Here is a 19,589-nt window from a genome sequence, read left to right as displayed (position 1 = left end):
TCTGTTAAGGCCTCTCTACATAAAACGTTTTACCTGCCAGTTTTGCTTGTCAAATTACACGGACAACCGGCTAGAGTTCTCAGGACGATCGTCCATGTTAGCCATGTTGATGGGACCCGTCTACTCCCGTCTTGCCTGACAAAATTACTATGATTTAAAAATAAAACGGCCGCATCTATATCTTCTAATCTCTATGGTACAGACCAATTGCCTCATTTTTTTTTCAGTTTATTTCGCGTTGCAAAATGTTAATTGATATTTTACATTCCTGGCGTTTTGTTATATGTTTAGTTTTGTAGCGAGATACAGTAATTTAAAGTCATATAACCACGCCCTCTGACTATAGCGCAATAATATATTCGTGAGCTGGGTATTACATTTTTCGCACACAGTCCATTGTGTGTATCTTTTCAGGTTGAACTGGATTAATAACAAATTAGGATTTATTATCATTGTGTTTTTCCCACGAGTACGGACAATTACGAGGGGATTTTTAAAAGTTTTTCATTTAATAATATACCACATTTTTTTTAATATACCACATTTTAACGCCTAGGCATAAAAGTAAAGCACTTTTACGCCTAAGTACAAAATGACAAAAATATATTATTAAACTAACTATTATTAAGTGTCAATTTCAACTAGTGTACCCAGTATTATTTGATATACAGGGTGTCCCAAGCTGAACGTGCATTAGAAGTTTATAGAGAACTACAATATCTAGATCGGAGATTTTTTTCACATCACTGTTTTGTAATGAAGTTCATAAAATTTCTAGGACACCCTGTATATTGTGTTAATATTATACTAGAATAATAGAACCTTCATGTTCTTTTAATAATGACAGTCAATGTATTTTATTGTTAGATCATTATTGTAATGAACTTCATTAGTGTTCTTATTGTTGAATTAAATAAGTTAAATATTTAATTGCCATTTTGTAAGAGAGTTTTGATCAGTTTGTGGTCGCACGCGAAACAGTGAGGTTCGAGTCCGGAGTGCCCTGCCAAGTGTCCTGCTGCCAGCCGCCTGTCGCCGCACTGTATAAGGTAAGCACCCACCGCCAAAGTGATCGAGGGTAGGTCGTATTATTTTTATAGTTATTAAGCGTTTACTCGACTACCAAGACGCGTTATAGGGATAAGGGAGTTAGTTGACGGGATTGTTAGGATATTAAAAGCGCGGGAGAACAACCATTGCCGACCAGGCAAGGAGGGACTACGTTGTGCTACGAGCAGGTCGCCAGGAATGATGTCCTTTTCTTTTAAAGGTTGTCTGACATCTGCTCCGGTCTGACGTATCCTTCGGTTGATGAGACGAGAGTTCGTAGTTTTCTTCATTAATATTAAACTTGCCAGGATTGCCGAGCAGGCAAAAAGGGACTACGCTGTGCTACGGGCAGGTCGCCAGGAATGATGTCCTTTCCTTTTAAACTTTTTTTAAAAATATTTTTTTTTTAATTTTTTTTAATAATTTAAAGTTTATTTAATAATATAACCGATAATGTACACACGGCTTTGGGTGCCGATTGTCGTGCACAGAGTCTATAGACTCTGTGATTTTATAAATGAACAAAGAGAAAAGAGCAACAATTTTCCCAAGCGCATGAAGTTGAGCTCCGGATTAAGTGGATAGGTAATAATTTTCTCTCCCCGACTTACAAGATTGCCATAGCGATTCACTTCTAGACATGTGGGTAAATGATGACTAAAATAAACGACCCAAGATTTTCTCTTGCTGACCAGTATATTATCGTAGTCTTAAAGAAATTAGAATCAAATAAACTATGTTAAAAATTTTCATGTATACTACTGAAATGAAGATAATATATCTAAGCTAAATGTAATCTATTACAGTTGTAGTAAAATGAGTAACTAATTGTCGAAAATCCAGATCCAACCCTAGATGCCAACATTTTTTTGAAACGTCTACTTATGCGGTTTGAAATTTTGATGCAAAATCTGGCAATACCGCTCAGAAGAAATGTACCCACCCATACCCACCCAACTTTTTTCTCTTTTTAATACATTTGATTTGCCATTAAGCTGCCTACATCACTGTCTTACACGTTAAAATCCTCTACACAGAGTTGGCCTGTCCCGATCGGTATAAATTTCTTTGTTTCAATCGCCATTCACCATTTTGTCAATAATATATTTCTTAAATATATTATCAGAGATAACATAGTAAAAATCACAGATAACATAGTAAAATTACTATGTTATCTCTGATATTATTGACAAATATGCAATATTTTATATATCACAGAGCTGGGAATAGGTGAGGACTAAATGAATGCAATAAATTTCATTTATGTAGGTATAATACGTATATTAAAACTGCTTTCACCATTTTGTCAAGAAATACATAGGTATTTAAATTAATAAACAATACATTTTGGTATGTCTTTTAGTATGTCTTTTATCGTAACATATTTAGTTATTTAAAAAAAATATATAATTTTTTTAATCATCACCTCCGGTCATCACTTCCATAAATTCTGAAAATTTAATCATGCATAAATCTGAATTAAAAATAATCATATAAAAAAACGACGTCACCGTAGCCCTTGAAATGTCATTCATATAGAACTGACGTAAAAAATTGTAAATAACTAATGCTTAATTAAAAAAAATGTTTTAAAAAAGTTTAGATACAGCAATCTATTTTTCGGAAGCAATTATTAGTTAATGAATAAATTTCTATGTGTTAATTTTGAAATGACAGTAAGTGTCGGCACAACATGAATATAATCGATGATTGTCTTTTCAAAGGCCACTGTGACACTGTCTTTTTTATTTATTTTATGAATAATTGTACCGTCATAATCTACAGTTCCAGAGCCATCAGTATCAATTTCAGCTATGATCATGTCCAATTCATCGGAAGTAAGTTTGTCATCTAGTTCTTTAAGGATTTCCTTTAAGGTACTTGTAGTAATATATCCGTTACCTACATTAAAAAAACTGTGTTATGTATTTTAAAAAAATTCTATAAAATATAAAAAATTAACTCGCCTTCTTTATCGTATAATCTAAAGGCTTCCTTTAATTCTTGTTGCATTGCTTCAGCATCTTCTTCCACCATAAACCTTGAAGCTAAAGTTACGAATTCCGCGAATTCCAGTTCACCAGATCCTAGAATACAGAATGTGTTAAAAAAAATTGTAGTTGTATTAAAATGTATGAATGAGTGTTACCCACTTTTTTAGGAAGTAGGTAAGTTTTTTGGCCGGTAACAGTTTTTAATATATTAAAATAACAATGAAGCTTCGACTATTCATAACAATTGTCACAACAATTTGCTTGATAGTCAAAAAAATTGTGTGTGCACTATGTGCGCATATTTCAAGTGAAACTACTAACAGCTATGAAATTGGAGGATTTGAAGGACATCTTTGAAAAATAAAGACATATAAATAAAGCTGTTTTAATATAAATATTATTTTCAATTTATTTCTGTAAATTCTCTGTGTCCTCAATAGCCTGCAAATTTCGTGGAATTTTATGCACATGCCTAGTAATGTTAACGCTTAAATTTATTTAAGAGGAGAAAACATTTTGAACCTAACCAACAATTTGTATTTATAGTGGTTTACAGTAATTTTGTTAAATTATACAAATATTCTCGTTGATTAATGGTTTGAAATAAACGTGACAATGTCCCCCAATAAAAATGCGAGTTGCTTAACTCCAATAATTCTAATTCTGAGCTGCCAATCAAAACGTGTTTTTTGACAAATCACCATAGCAACGGATAAATTTTACTGAAAATTTCACACCTCTACTTTTCAACCAATAACATGCTTTAATGTTGACTAGTTACGATGGCAACTGAAAAAATTTCCGAAAATTTTTTCGAGGCGCCACGAAAGTTTAGTGGAAATTTTTTGACAGTTGAAAAGGTAAACATAAGATCTACAATCATAATGTGAATGAACTACAATGTCTATATATTGAAATATTACCCATTTGAGTTTTAGCATTTGATGTAACTAAGGTTGGTAATATTTTTTATTTAAGGAAATATGTTAGATATACCTACATATGAATTTCTTCGAAATTGCCATGTTCTAAAAAATATAGTTCTGCCGCCTTTATTTAACTAAAGCTGGTATTTTTCTATTTAACGAAATATGATGGATATATCTATATGATTTTTTTAGAATTTATTTCATGTTGAATTATCTTCAATGCCAAATCTTTAATGATATCGACTAATATAGCAAAATAATAACGAAACACATTTAGTAATTATAGGTTTTATTAATATTAAAAACACAATTATTGTAAATGTTTGTAGGCTGGCTTGAATTGGTGGTTTGAATCTGGGTATTTTCTGTTTTATTTTGCATTGTGCTCTGATCATGATTGAACTGGCTAGTACTTGATGAAATGCTCCTCATGGATTCAATCATCTGTTGATGATGTTCAGCGTCCAACTGTAAGTAAGGTTTGATCGACTGACTATTACTATGTCCAGTAATTTTAATGAGCTGTTGTTCACCAACTCCTTTCTTGGCCAAATTCGAAACAGCTGTTGCTCTTGCAGAATGATTGGTTATTTTAACTTTTTTAGTGTCAATTCCTATATCTGAAGCTGCTGATTTAAACCATGAAGATACAATGTTCTTACCAACTGGGCTATTCTTGTACCATCCTTTCGAATTGGGTTGATTCCAGTATGGGTTTGGTGTTAAGAATAGTCTGTCGGTTTGAATAAGATTTCCCCTTTTTTCCATCAACTTTCTAAACAAGCGAACCGGACACATTTGTGGATTTTCGAAATTTCTAATCAACCATTTACTATCCGACAGTTTTTTAGAACCACCTTGTGTGGTTTTAGAGAAAATTGGATTATATTCTATCCGACCTTTTGGGTTTCCGAAATTATCAGTTTCTTCTTTGAAGTATTGGATACAAGCAGAATGTCCTTCCCCTCCTCTCCATGCCAGCTCATGTGAAACTATGTGAAAAAATTTACGCTGCAACCCATCTGGAGTATTTTCATCCCACATTTCAATAATTTTTTTGTATTCGTCACTGGTTAAGGCTGAAGCACTCACTTTTCTTTTTGCTGAATCTCTCTGTAGTATTTTGCGCTTAGCATCGCGTGCAGCTCTGGCGGTCACAAATTCCACATCAGAAAACGGATTAAATTTTATTTTATATTTTTCGTAATAAATTTCTTGCAACTGCTTAGCAGTAGAGTTCCACATCACTTTGACCACACTTTCCTTATAATCTTCAAAATTTTTCTTTTTCATATTAAATGCGTAGTCCTCCAGTATAGTAGCCAGCTGTACTACACTCATACACTCATGAATATTATACGACTTTTCATCACAAAATTCAACAAACTGTTTCCATACACTTGATTTTGATTTTCGGGTGTTATCTGGTTTTATATTTTCAATTTCTTCTTTAATGACTTGTTGGTTTACTTTTCCAAATCGCGACATTTCGCTATACACTTCTTACTCTACGTACAGACGTTTTAAAACTAGTAATAGCTTAATGACAGAATCGCAAACAAAAATGACAAAACACATAATATGTCAAAAACATCAATACCTTGGCCAACTTAACAAATTGAAATTATTTTAAAATGTCATGTTGGATTAATATTTTTTTTTCAAATTTAGGTGCGAAATTTTCTTACCGAATACCACGCAAGCTTAAATTATTCCTGGAAATTTTCTTTCGAATATTTTAGGAAAATTATCCCTCGTCTTCGACTCGGGATAATTTTCAAAATATTCGTGCCCTCAAAAAAATTTCCGAAAATAATTTAAGCTCTTGTGATATTATAAGTGAAAATTTTTTCCTTGTGGACACCCAACAGCGAATTATACTGGAAATTTTTTGACGTTTATAATGACAGAATATCTTTTTGAGAGTCTGATTTTTATTTGTTTACATGATAATTTTGATACATTTCAATTACAAAGCTGAGACGAAAGTTTGTAAACTGCTTCCATACGCCTGACTTCGATTTCCTAGTATTCGCTGGTGTCAACTGCTTAATCTCCTGGCGAATATGTTCTTTGCTTTCATGACCGAAGCGAAACATTTTTTTAAGCCGTGCCGCTTGACACCTTCAAAACTGAAATAGTTTTTAGGTTTGGGTGTCACATAGTTGCCATAGTAACTAAATAATCAATTATCAATTCGACCAAAAATCGAAATAAAAAATCGGTAAAAAAACTTTTAAGTTAAACGGTTTTATCTTATGTGCACTGAAAACTAGAAAATAATAATAACAATTAGGTATTTTGAACTTCTAGTTCAGAAATATTTTAGTACTAGACAGAATAGCTTTTAGGCATATTAGACTAAAATAAAAACGTGGGGCCCATTAACTATTGCTGTAATACTTTCTTCTATACTAAGTGTGGATTGCATCGACTTACTATAATCGTAACTGGAGATTTTGACAATCAATAACCAGCCGTGGCGGCTTCACCAGCGAACGCCGAGCTCATGATCTACCAAAGTATAAAGATATGCTTTGCCATAGGTAGGATTTCAGAGGGGCCCCACGTTTTTATTTTAGTCTAATATGCCTAAAAGCTATTCTGCCTAGTACTAAAATATTTCTGAACTAGAAGTTCAAAATACCTAATTGTTATTATTATTTTCTAGTTTTCAGTGCACATAAGATAAAACCGTTTAACTTAAAAGTTTTTTTACCGATTTTTTATTTTCTAGTTTTTAGTATTTAACGGAAATGCCTACCGAATATTCCTCATTCTATTTAATTCATTTAGTGCATCATTATTACATGTTTTTTTACCTGATAATTTATTACAATCTAATTCCTCAATACATAGCCCTTCCAGAGACTTGACTCGACTTAGAGCCACGTATGCTTGCCCTTCATCAAACAATTTTGAGCCCAAATACACTACTGCATGGTCGACTGTGTTGCCCTGCATTTTATGGACGGTGGATGCCCATGACAAAATTAAGGGTAACATCCTTCTTTCAGCCCTACCATAATTCAATTTTGCTGGAAACTGTATGGCTTTCGGGTGTATAACGTGTATGCTGTCTCTGCCAAAGTCAATCCAAACTGATGGTACATCTGTTTCGTACATTTGGGTTCGACGGAACTGAGGCCAAACAATTTCTGTAATGTGGCCTATAGCACCATTTACCAATCCTTTTGTAACGTCAATGTTGGACCGCAACATTTTCACAAATTCATCACCTATTTTTTTTATCTGTCTTTCTAACGTCACACAATCTTGGACACAACTGTTCTGGACACGACTACTCATGCCCTCACCTAATACGCCATTTTGTAACGACGTCCATCTTAGATTTTAAATTTTGTCATAATCACAGTATTCTACTAGTGTAGCCCTTTCATTTGATACCCATATTGAGGGGGTTGTGGAAAAATATGAAATCCGCCATTTTGTACCGGCGGCCATCTTAGATTTACAATGTTATTGATATTACTATATTGTATTGTCATCGGAACTAAGGGTGTGTAGAATTTAGAATGAGTGGGAGGGGGGTTAATCACTTCGACCTTACAGCTCCATTGTGTCCCCCTTTCTTGAATCATAACTCATCATACAGTCCCAGGGCTTTGACAAAAGCCAGTATCTGGGACGGTTTTATAGAGGGTAGTTCTCCATCTCCAATATCAGTAGTACCAAAATTCATGGCACGAATGGTTGTCGTCTCGGCGCACTCAGTGATGAGGTGTACTGGTGTTTCACCATCTTCCCCACAGAATCTGCATTCGCCGTTTCTTCTTAGTTTCAATCTACTGAGGTGTTCATTGAGGAGACAGTGTCCTGTTAAAAACCCCGTGACAATCCGAAGATTGTTCTTACTCAGACCCAGGAAGATCTGTGATTTTTCTTGATCATAAGCCCTCAGAAACTTCTTCGAGTGTCCTAGACCATTGCAAGATTTCCATTCCAGGTTGCGGATGGAATCTTCCAAGTTCTTGCGTTCCGCCTTGAGTTGGTTACCACTTGGAAAGCAGAACGGTTCTGGTCCAGTTAGTGGAGTGTTCGCTCCTTTCCTAGCTAGATTATTTGCTTTTTCATTGCCTTCTATCCCTTGGTGAATCTAATTCTAAATTCTAAATTCTAAGGGTGTGTACCAAATTTCAGATCAATCTGACAACAGGAAGGTACTTAAATTTCAATTTCTAATTTTGACCCAAAGAAATAAATAAATACCGTACGGGTCGAGCTAAATAAAACCCTTTAAAAAACATTTTAATTATTTGATTTTCAAACACAATTTGGTGTGGAATTTTCTTACCGAATACCACACGAGGTCAAATTAAATCCGGACATTTTTTCTCGCTCATGAATATTTTTAGAAAATTTTCAAAATATTCATGAGCTCGAAAAAATTTCCAGAAATAATTTGACTTCTAGCGGTATTACTAGTGAAAATTTACTTTCACTAGCACACGCTAAAAGAGGTTTCAAATCTCTTGGATTTCTATTAATATTAAATAAATTTTATTAAAAATTGAACTAAAATTGTTAGTATCATTAAAAACAATTCAAATTCAAAAATTGTATCAGTCAAATTCCCTCATTTAAGGCGAATATTAAAGTAAATATAAATACAGCTCATTCTAAGCTCTACTTATCTTTAAGAAAAATTTAAATCATTGTTGCAAATGGGCCTTAATGCCATTTCGAATGAACAATAGTATTAATAATGTACATTATAATAGTAATAAATTTTATATCATAGTGTGTATTAAAACTACTAAAACACTTTTAAATTGGTATTATATTAACAACTTTTTGTTTTTAATCCAAAAAAGTTACCAATTTTCTCAATCAAAATATTTGTGGTCCTGAAAAGGACCTTCGTTTTCCCATGTTCGTCAAGGTAGGTAATGGGTAAACGGTAAAAAAACAGGATAATGAAATTTAAAAAATTACAAAAATTGTTCAAAAGTGCCTCCCTCTTGCATTAAACAACAACCCAAACGATCATAAAATCCCCTAACATATCAGGGGTGACAGTGTCAAAGGCATTAAATATTTTCTGCCTTAACTGCTCCAAGTTTTGAATTTCTTCATGGCCGTAAATTTTACATTTTATGTACCCCCATAAAAAGAAATCATTCACCGAGAAGTCAGGTGAAATTAAACGTCAGTCTAAACAAAACTGTCATTTTTGAAAACTTGTCAAAATTTGGACACACGCTAAATGGACTTGATTTTCCTATGTCTCGAAGTCTGTGGACTTTTCTGTATAATCTCGCAGTAATTTAATAGATTGCTCGTCATATTATATCAGCTCGTAGGAGATTAGGAAAAAAAGATATTTATAGTATAAAAAATTAATTTATTTAACAAAATTTAATTAAAGATGTGACAAAATAGTTACATTTCTATTGGTTCTATCGGACTTTTTTCGACTATATAAATCACGCACACAACCAGAAGATATTGGTACCTAGGTACATTATCAAGTTTATTATAATGTTTTCTTAGCTATAAATCAAATGTTTTTTGGTGTTATTTTTAAGTAAATAATTAAAAGACCTTGACTGAATTTTTAGAACAAAACCACATAATCTCTAAAAAATAGACACAAAATACTGCTGGCCAGCATTACAATATCATAACAAAACTGTAAATAATTCGACTGCATCAATTTTTTCAAGCTAAAATTTGCGTGGGTGCGACACACAAACGCTTATACTACTGTCACATTTCCTCTTGGCCCATTCGTTTAATGCGAAAATAAATCGCCCAGAATTAACATGTCTGACAGCGTATTGTTCCAGAGATATCAAAGGATTTTCTAAAAATAGTTAATGCTTTGACTGCCGGGAAGAGACGAGCCAATAAAATGTCAGATATATCGTTGCTAAAATTTATTTTTTCTTGAAAATGGTTTGGGAACATTAAAATCGGTGGAAATTACTTTAAAATACGATTACAGAGGTCTAAAGTCTATGCAAGAGTCCATTTCATTAGTCCGAAAAAGTAGCAAAATAAGGGTTCTGCGTTTAACGTTATATGTAAAACTGGTTAGGTATTTTTACCACAAATGAAGAAGAAAATAAAAGATAAATGATTATACTATGTCCGTATTGTAGCACATTTTTAAACAACTTCTTTATTTTTAAGATTTTGATGGTCAAACATCAACAAAATATTCCTTACATTTGGATTAAATTTTCTCTAAAATAAAGACATAATTTAAAATTCCGTTACAATACGGAAATAGATTGAAGTTTTGTGATTACAGTGATGTATAATTTATATGGTTTTGTAACAAATTGATCCCTATTTCATGGTAAATGCTGAAGCTCTGCAAATCTTAATCAAACCTTAATCAAAGCACGCGTGTTTGGAATTTTGGGTGTGGCTTAACACGACAGCTTTCGGCCACACACCAGCTTTACCCAACCCCTGAGAGCGACTCGAACAGTACAGCGTAATTGACTCTTAAATACAGTGAAAATACATCTAAAAGAATGCTCTCTCTCTTTCTCTTCACTATTCCAAATGTAAAAATAACGCCAGAAAAGATCAGGCGAATAGTCAAAAAAAAAACTGTCTTCAAATCTGGATCGACTCTAAGAAACGTCCTAACAAAAACAAGACCGGAATCATTAAACCAAGGGAAACAGTGCATCTACCTTGGGTACCTTGTGAATGCGGTGAGTCGTATAATGGAGAGACTAAACGTCCTCTAAATTTACGACTTAACGAGCACAAAACACATGTACAAAAATGTGAAACAATTACTGTGCTCCATTCACGCAGTTGTGCAGCTCTGAACTGTTCAAGAACGCGATACTCTCACTCTATTCAATTGAGTCATAAAGTTCAGAATTGTTCCGCGCCATATGGAGGCACCAGGCTATCGCGCACAGCTCCTTTCAGAACCGTTCTCGAGTATCCCAGGGCGTAAAGCTCTGGAACTTGAAATTCGCGAATGGAGGACAGCAAATGAAGTATGTTTGGTTAAAAACAGCACAATATAAAGTGGTCGGAAGCTTGTTGGTTGTCCACAGGGAAACTCATTGGAAAAAGCGTAAATATAAATAAGCCGTTTTTATAGTGAACAATAATAACATCTTTAGCAATCCTAAATATCTACGATATGGTAACCACTGATGCAGGCGTTCTAAGTAGACAACCTCACGGTTGATTGAAACCAATTATTAATTCACATTATAGGTAACTATATACAAATACCAACATTTATTTTACAGAAAAACACTTCGTCATGTACTGTGTAATAATATAAACCACTGACGCCATCATATAAATTTTAGACCTCTATGAAACACGCTTTTCAAAAGTAGGTTGGTTCTGACGTCAATGAATATCAGATTTTCTGTTTTTCGAAATCAAAAAACGATATTTTATAAAAAACAATATTTTCGCATATTTGTGTACTAAGTTGAGACAAGTCAATTCAAAAATGTACCTACACTCAATTTTTTTTGTTGTGTTACTGTAAAGGACGGTCCACACTTGCTATATAACACTGCTATATAGCAAAGTTATATAACATGTTACATATTTTTTAGTTATATTTAGCAAATTTCGATGCTATATAACTTGCTAGATGTTATCCATTTGTAGTCGGTAAAGATCAAAAGATGTTGTGCAACATTGCTATTGTAACATGAAACAACGCGTCCACCCTTGCTAAATTTCTAGTTTAGCCGCTCAAATTTTCAGGGACGTGCGCGACAGAATCTTAGTGTGGTGAGCTGATATTGGTTTGTTTATTTACTGATCAATAATACCGTATGATCAAAAAAAAACTGCGTCCCGTCGGCCTCCCGTCCAGTTGGCTTGGACATGACGATCGATGACATTCCCCATATAATTTTCCATATAAAATGACAGCGATTTTCATTTCATAGTATGTATTTGGAAACAGAAAAAGTTGAGAAAAAATGCGTAATCTAATAGGCCAGTTCCAGGGGAACAAAAGAAATGCAAATCAGAACTGCATGGTTTAGATGAAGTGGATAATTCAAAATGGTTTGCTTTTGCTTTTACAGTACGTCTGTCCGTTCTGTAGCTACGGGGTATCCGTGAGAGGGGAAACGATATTCTCTCGATGTTTTTCGTAAAAAATAGACGACGCGTCCCATCAATAAAAATTCGACAAATTTGCAAGTAGCCAATAAAATGAGTGGGCGGAGCGATTTGCGGTGACGCACTCGTCAAATCGACGTATAGAATATATTGCTGTTTATTTAAATGTTTTTTGTCTGCATTCCTTTCATTGACGCAGATCCAGCAGACGAGACGTACTGTAAATTATTAATGTTTTTAAAAGACAGAAACACACCACGAGAAACAGCCGAGGCAAGTATTGAAAAGATAAGCTAATTGAGTTCAACTGTATCTAGATCTTGCTGGTAGGCTATGGCGGACTCAAAACCGCTTTTTTTCTCGACTTTCTTTCCCTTAGTTCAAAAATAATTACGCACGCCGCTGCTGCGAGCTGAACCTCTTTCTCGCCAAAACGATTCATGACTACGAAAACTATAATGTGAACGGCTCCCGGTTTTTTAACATGTTACATGTAGCTTGTTAAATAGCAATGTTATATAACATGTTACTAAATGTGGACCCTCCTTAAAGAAGTGTACAGCCTCGCTACAAAAAGTTTCATTTTTACTCCTAATAAAACAATATACCGTATGATCGAATAAAAACGGCGTCAGCGATGGCTATGAAATGAAGATCGCTGTCATTTTATATGTAAAATTATATTGGAAATGTCATCGATCGTCATTTCCAAGCCAATTGGACGCCATTTTTTTTTCGATCATACGGTACTATTATATAAATAAATAAATCAATGACAGCCGATTACAAAATTCACATTATTTTACCGCAACTCTAAATATCGTTTTCATATACAGGGTTGTTCACCACATATGACACGGAGTATTGTAGCTAAACAATTAGATTTTTACAAATTTTAAGTTTTGGGTTCGTTGAAGGACTATTAGAGCTACAATTTAGAAATAATTTTACAAGATACAGAGTGTCCCAAATAAGTAAAAAATGTTATAGTTGTATTTTTTTAAATGGAACACCCTGTATATTATTCTATTTTTAGGTTCTACGATTGAAATAAAGGTAAATTTTATTAAGGTTTATCACAATTAAATCTTACCGCTCTTGAAACATTTTCAATTTTGTGAAAATGCAGTAAAAATTTTAAGGCTTCATTTCTCCAAGGGTATCAAAGTTTTTAATACTAAATATTTACTGAAGTTTATTTATTGATCAGTTATTGTGTTGCAATAATAAAAATTATACTACCTTATACAGAGTGTCTAAAATTTTATTTTAAATAATTACTAGCTTTAAACGGCAATAACTTGTTGAATTTAAATAGAACGCCCTGTATATTTTAGAAGAATCAGATGCATAATTTAATTGTCTATCAAATTGTATTATACCACTTTTTACCTATCCCTTCAAGTTTTCGTAGAAAATGCATTTTCTTATAATTTAGACCTCATTTATCAATATATCCATGGAATATTGACATTTTAGATTGTTTTTAAAGCAACAAATGTGCAACAAAATGTACAGGCTAGTAATATTATCGTTTTTAGCAAAATGATAATATTACTAGCCCATTTGTATGCAAAAAGAAAACTATTTAAATCTTCATAAAAGAGTATACCATTAATTAAATATACCACCATTATTTCCACCAAAATACTAATTAATTACATACTTAATTATATTCATGAATAAATTATTCTAAATAAATGTGGATTTGAATCAGAAATCAATATAATAATAAGTTATAAAAATGGATGTCTCTCTTGTTACAAATAAGCATTTGTCAAAAAATGAAATATCATTTTTAAGGTGTTACTTTTTACCACACTGTCTAGTACACATAAAAAATTCAGTTTTTTAGTTTTTGGAGCAATTATTATTAATCAACGCAAACAGTCAATTAATGTAGTTTGAATACTGGAATCATATTAATTGGTCCTCTTTAACAAATATTTAAACAGTTTTTTCTTCTATTTTTAATGAAATAAACAAACTATATCGACAATATTAGTATCTGTACTCTTTAAAATTTGGTACATCTTTAATAATAATTTAAAATGTCAGTATTCCATGGGTATATTGATAAATGAATTTAAAATTACATGAAAATGCATTTTCTACGGAAACTTGAAGCTATAGGTAAAAAATGGTATAATACAATTTGATAGACAATTAAATTGTGCATCTGATTCTCATAAAATATACAGGGTGTTCCATTTAAATTTAACAAGTCATTGCCGTTTAAAGCTAGTAATTATGTAAAATAAAATTTTAGACACTCTGTATAAGGTAGTATAATTTTTATTATTGCAACACAATAACTGATCAATAAATAAACTTCAGTAAATATTTAGTATTAAAAACTTTGATACGCTTGGAGAAATGAAGCCTTAAAATTTTGACTGCAATTTCACAAAATTGAAAATATTTCAAAAACGGTAAGGTTTAAGTGTAATAAACCTTTATCAAATTTACCTTTATTTTAATCGTAGAAACTAAAAATGTAATAATATACAGGGTATTCCATTTAAAAAAAATACAACTTTGATATTTTTTTTTATTTGGAACACTGTGTAGTCCTTCAACGAACCCAAAACTTACAATTTGTAAAAATCTAATCGTTTAGCTACAATACTCCGTGTCGTATGTGGTGAACAACCCTGTATATTACTGACTATTACTGAATATTCTGAATAATAACAAAATAGCAAGTAATTTTCAAAGAATCAAATATAAAATAAAGAATCAAATATACGGTATTATAAAAATTTTATTTGTTGAATAATTTATTATTATTTTTTACCGTTTACCTACCATCTTCATCAACTTCTGCAATGATTTCAGCTAGCATTGCTTCCGTGGTTTGGATTCCTAACATACTCAAAATGGTGCCAATCATGACAACTCCAATACTCCCTTTTTTGTCCACATCGAATGTATCAAAAGCATTTTTGAGTACTGCAAAAATAAGGGGAATTTTATTGAAATGATAAGAATTTTAGTACTTTGGGACAAATATTGCATGTATGAACTGAAAAAAAATCTTTTTGAAAAAATGTTTTAGCGAATATTCAGAGTTCTTGAATTTTTTATTTTATTATTTTTTGAAAAACTGATAAAATAATCAACTGTATTAGTAACAGATATACTAAATAATATATACAGATGATTAAAAAGACATGAAACATAAATCTCAGTATTAATTATAAATTCTAGATGCTTATTCAAACTATTTAAATCGCTTTTAAATATTATATAAATACTAGCAATTTTATTAATTAACTATATTAATCTACTTACATGCTATCTGATCCTTGGAAAGTTCTTCCTGGAATTGAAAAAGAGAAAAAACTATGTTTAAATGTGTCTAATACATATAAGTATACAGAAAGAGAATTAATATTATTATTGAACTATAATCAGTTATTAGATAAATAATTAAAATTTTAAATACATATTATATTAGAGAGTTTCTGTGTGTGGTTGTCGCCTATTACTTTTACCTAGGAATGGGCAGTTTCAAATTTTCAGAAAAAAAAATATCGATAGTAATCAATAATAACATACTAAAGGAGTAGGTTTCAAAAAGTAGCAAAAATCTATTCTCTGTCACTCTCTAACAAATGAGTTTTACGGAAAATGCTATCAGTATGAATTTTTAGGGTTCCGTACCCAAAGGGTAAAAACGGGAACCCTATTACCCTTGTATACAGGGTGTTTCAAAACAAATGCGAAAAACTTTAGGGGGTGATTCCTTGTTCAAAATAACTTCGTTGAAAAGTGCGTTATCATATAATCTTGGTTTTCTGGTAGCAGAATATACGAAAAAAAAATCTGATCAAATTTATTTGAAATTAAATTAATCTAGCCTTATTCATCAAATTAAACTAGTCAAATAATAACAATAGTTAGTTTCAAAATACTATACAGGGTGAGTTTCCTACGATGTTCTCTATGGGCATCTCGGAAACTACTGGAGATAGAGAGTCGGTTAATGGGGAAAGAATTGCAGTTTTGTGGGGTCATAAATATGCGCCTTTCGGATTTTTCGGAGAAGTTCAAGGCTTATTAGATATTTCGAAAAAAACAAATTTTGGCTATTTTAAAACTTGTCTCTAATTCCATTATAATCTACCGTATGATCGAATAAAAACGGCGTCAACGATGGCTATGAAGTGAAGATCGCAGTCATTTTATATGTAAAATTATATGGGAAATATCATTGATCGTCATTTCATAGCCATCGCTGACGCCGTTTTTATTCGATCATACGGTATTTTAGACAAAAAGTTTTCAGATAAAAGTTGTAGATAATCACATACCTAATGAGTTTGTGTTTTCTGTTTTTTTTTTCTAAAGTCTGTCATTTTTGACATATGACACAAACATATGTTTTTTTAGTAAATCATAGTTGGCCATGACTTCATAAAAAGCGCCATTTTTTAAGCTTTTCAGCGATAGGTATAATATCTTTTTTTTCGAAAAATTACAAGTTATAGCCAATTCTTTTCTTCCTTGGCTAATTTCCATAACAATAATACCATGCCAATTAGTTAGCATCAAAAATGTAAAAAGTTTTATGTTTTCATAAAAAAATATCGTAAAATTCCTACAGTACTCAATTTAGAATAAAATAATCTAAGAATGAAATGATTCTTTTATAAACCTGCATTAAATCAACTTAAAATAGGTATGTAACTTTTTTTAAAATATCAATTAACAGCCAATTAGCATAAAATTATCATAAATTACCTATAAATAATGTACCAACATATCGAAATAATAATTTCTTTGTTAATACGGTTTAGAATTCTTAAAAGAACAGGCAAAAATAATCCACAGTTTACAGTAAAATAACAGTTTCGTTTAAATTTTTTAATCAGCTGATCACTATTAAAGTTCGCAGATACCCGGGGCTATATTATTACATTACTCTGAGGAAAATAACGAAAATAATCGATATCTTTGACTCCGCCCCGAAAGGTTCACGATTTGTCCTCCAGTTAGCAGCACATTTTGTCTAGTCGGTTGACCAACACTAAGACTTCGCTGTCCGTCCGTCCGTCTGCCACAGAGGTCTATCTTATGAACAGTTATAGCTAGACAGTTGAAATTTTCACAGATTATGTATCTATGTTGCCGCTATAAGAACAAATACTAAAAACAGAATTAAGTAAACGTTTATAAATAAAAAAGTACTTTCACTAAACATTATCTTTTAAGTAAGAATTTTACATAGAAACTTTCAAGTTCTCGGTGGCCGCGTGGTTAAAGCGTTTGGACTTTACGCTGCTATGACATTGAAGACATTATGACTATATCGATAGTCAAAAAAATCGATATTTTCTCAATATCGATATTTTGAAATATCGATACTCTCGAACATCCCTACTTTTTGCTGCAATAATACTAATTTATTTGCGGTTATTTTATAACTTTACGCTATGTTATTTCTTTTTCCACACACTCACATGAGTGCATGGGCGTTGGTGTTAATAAAATTTTATTATCTAATAAAATTACATCGGGTTGTTTTATCTTTGATTTATTTCGGCCAGTTCTGGTTGAGGAGAGATAATTGGATATATACAGGGTGTTCAAGTTTTAGTAAGAGTACTCAAAAAATTTGATAGAAAGCCTTATTAAACCTTATTAAATAAAGAAAACTTCAAATCAACACAAGTAATAAAATTCATGAACAGTTTGTTTTGAAAAATAGTGGTAGCTAAGTTATTTTTTATATATTTTATAATTGGTTTTTGTGCAAAGTGTAAAAATTCCTTTTATAGAAAAAGAAGATATTAGAAGTAAATTATATTTGGAGAAGCAGACTTACTAAATGCATTTTGTCTATTTTTTAATGTTTGGTATTGCAAACTACATACACAGAGTTACAATATGATGCAAAAAAAAACGTTAAATACATTTTATCCCATTCGCATTAGATGGTGAGACTTTCTATGTGTTGTATGTCCATTGGCGGTAGACAAACAAACAGAAGTATGTCCTTGTGTACTGTGGACATACTGCTGTTTATTTGTGATTGCCAGATGAAGAGTTTTTTTGTACTATAAAACTTCTCTATTTTTTGAATAATAAACCATGTAGTTGGGAATACGGACCGTGGTAGCACAAAATAAAGAGAAATTTCACGTCTAAAGGACATTCGACAGTTTTTTTTCAATTTTTTCAGATATCACCAAAACTAGATTTTTCACATGTAGATGTATTACTTATATGATTTTTCTTATCCATTTATACCATCCAAGTATACTAGTTTTTCGCTAAGATTCTTACAAAAAGCGTGGCAGCTTTTCCTTGTTTGCCAAAATTCGAAAAAATTGACAAAATGCATCAAGAAAGTCTGATCCTCATTTGGTTTCTCCTAAATTGCCCTTATTATTTTTAATATTAAAAAATATAATAGAGATGTTTTTTCTTCCTCAGTACATTTCAAATATTATCACAAATTACAGAATATTTTATTATATAAAATCAAGAATTTTAATAATATTTTTAAATACTTTTTAGATGAGTTGAAAAAAAATTGACTTACCGACATAATAACTGTTTTAATGAACTGTTTTTGAGTTAATGGTGTCTAGCGGACTAATGAAATCTAAAATTATAATTTACAAATAGTTTTATAGACTATATTGTCGTACTTAGCGTGTGTAATTAATATTTCTCAATTTTTCTGGTCTAGGTATGTTGGTGCACCTGTCAGAAAATCTCAGACGAGTACAGGGATGTATTTTGAGAAATCTGAGCCTGTCATAAACATAAACGGATATGCAGTAGCGATATTAGAGAACAACACAAGTAAAATATTGTCTGATAACACTAGGTAAATTATTTTAGCTGTATAGGTTTGGTGCATTTCATTTGATTTCAACCATTTCAACAAATTTCGACCGCAGCGCTTCAACGGCAGAAATATAAATTATCAGTATGTATTTCACGCCGCTGTGAAAAATCGTGGCTTTATCGTAATATTTAAGTATTTTAGTTTTTTGCTAGTGCAGTTATTGAGACTATAAAACACTCAGGTACGAGGTTTGTATGAAAAAGGATTCGAACTAGGCGTCGTGTTGTGTTGTGACCATAGACTTAAAATAAAATATAGACTGAGCATCTCATTCAAAAATAGCTGGAACATGCGGTCAGACAATGTCTTGTTATTGTTGTGTTATTGTTTTAGGTTATAACGAGTGCGACACGAGCGATAGATAGGTTGTCTCTGTCGTAACGGTCGTTCCCTGACGACTCTGCCGAGAAACACAACACTGTCTTTCGTTTCTCAAGTACACCTGAACTCTCCGTATCATAGCCGGGTAATTTTTTTTATTTTAATGAAGCTATAATTAAATTAAAAATATATCGTATTTAAACTTTTTTATATTTTAATAAGATTTTTAGGACAGGTTTTTTAAATAAAAATTTAGAAAAAAACGTCTTAGAGTCCAAAAAGGATAAAAATAATAAAATACACGTTATAGAAGAAATATTATAATCGAAATTACGTAATTTT

At 31.9% G+C, this 19,589-nt stretch overlaps 1 protein-coding gene across 1 annotated transcript; it reads right to left on the bottom strand.

Moving 5' to 3' along the window:
* Window positions 1-2,322: 2,322 nt before the first annotated feature.
* Window positions 2,323-18,724, bottom strand: LOC115886587 (troponin C-like). Its single transcript, XM_030905819.1, has 6 exons — window positions 18,615-18,724; window positions 15,359-15,386; window positions 14,873-15,016; window positions 3,018-3,137; window positions 2,821-2,952; window positions 2,323-2,500 (listed from the first exon to the last, which is right to left on the bottom strand). The coding sequence occupies exons 1-6, from the start codon at window positions 18,618-18,620 to the stop codon at window positions 2,466-2,468; spliced, it is 465 nt and encodes a 154-aa protein (XP_030761679.1). The 5' UTR covers window positions 18,621-18,724; the 3' UTR covers window positions 2,323-2,465.
* Between the last annotated feature and the right edge of the window lie 865 nt (window positions 18,725-19,589).

This window comes from Sitophilus oryzae, unplaced genomic scaffold, assembly GCF_002938485.1.
Source record: "Sitophilus oryzae breed Bouriz unplaced genomic scaffold, Soryzae_2.0 scaffold_494_pilon_pilon, whole genome shotgun sequence".
Taxonomy (NCBI): Eukaryota; Metazoa; Arthropoda; class Insecta; order Coleoptera; family Curculionidae; genus Sitophilus; species Sitophilus oryzae.
The sequence above is the reverse complement of the archived record's forward strand: the minus strand, read 5'-3'. Positions and strand labels throughout refer to the sequence as shown.

What these genes read in the sequence shown, in the direction of transcription:
- LOC115886587 (XM_030905819.1), bottom strand. An exon ending in TTCCAAGGATCAGATAGCAT is followed by an intron (nt 15,017 to 15,358) that starts GTAAGTAGATTA and finishes TTATTTTTGCAG; the next exon opens with TACTCAAAAATGCTTTTGAT. An exon ending in TAGATTATACGATAAAGAAG is followed by an intron (nt 2,953 to 3,017) that starts GCGAGTTAATTT and finishes TTTTTAATGTAG; the next exon opens with GTAACGGATATATTACTACA.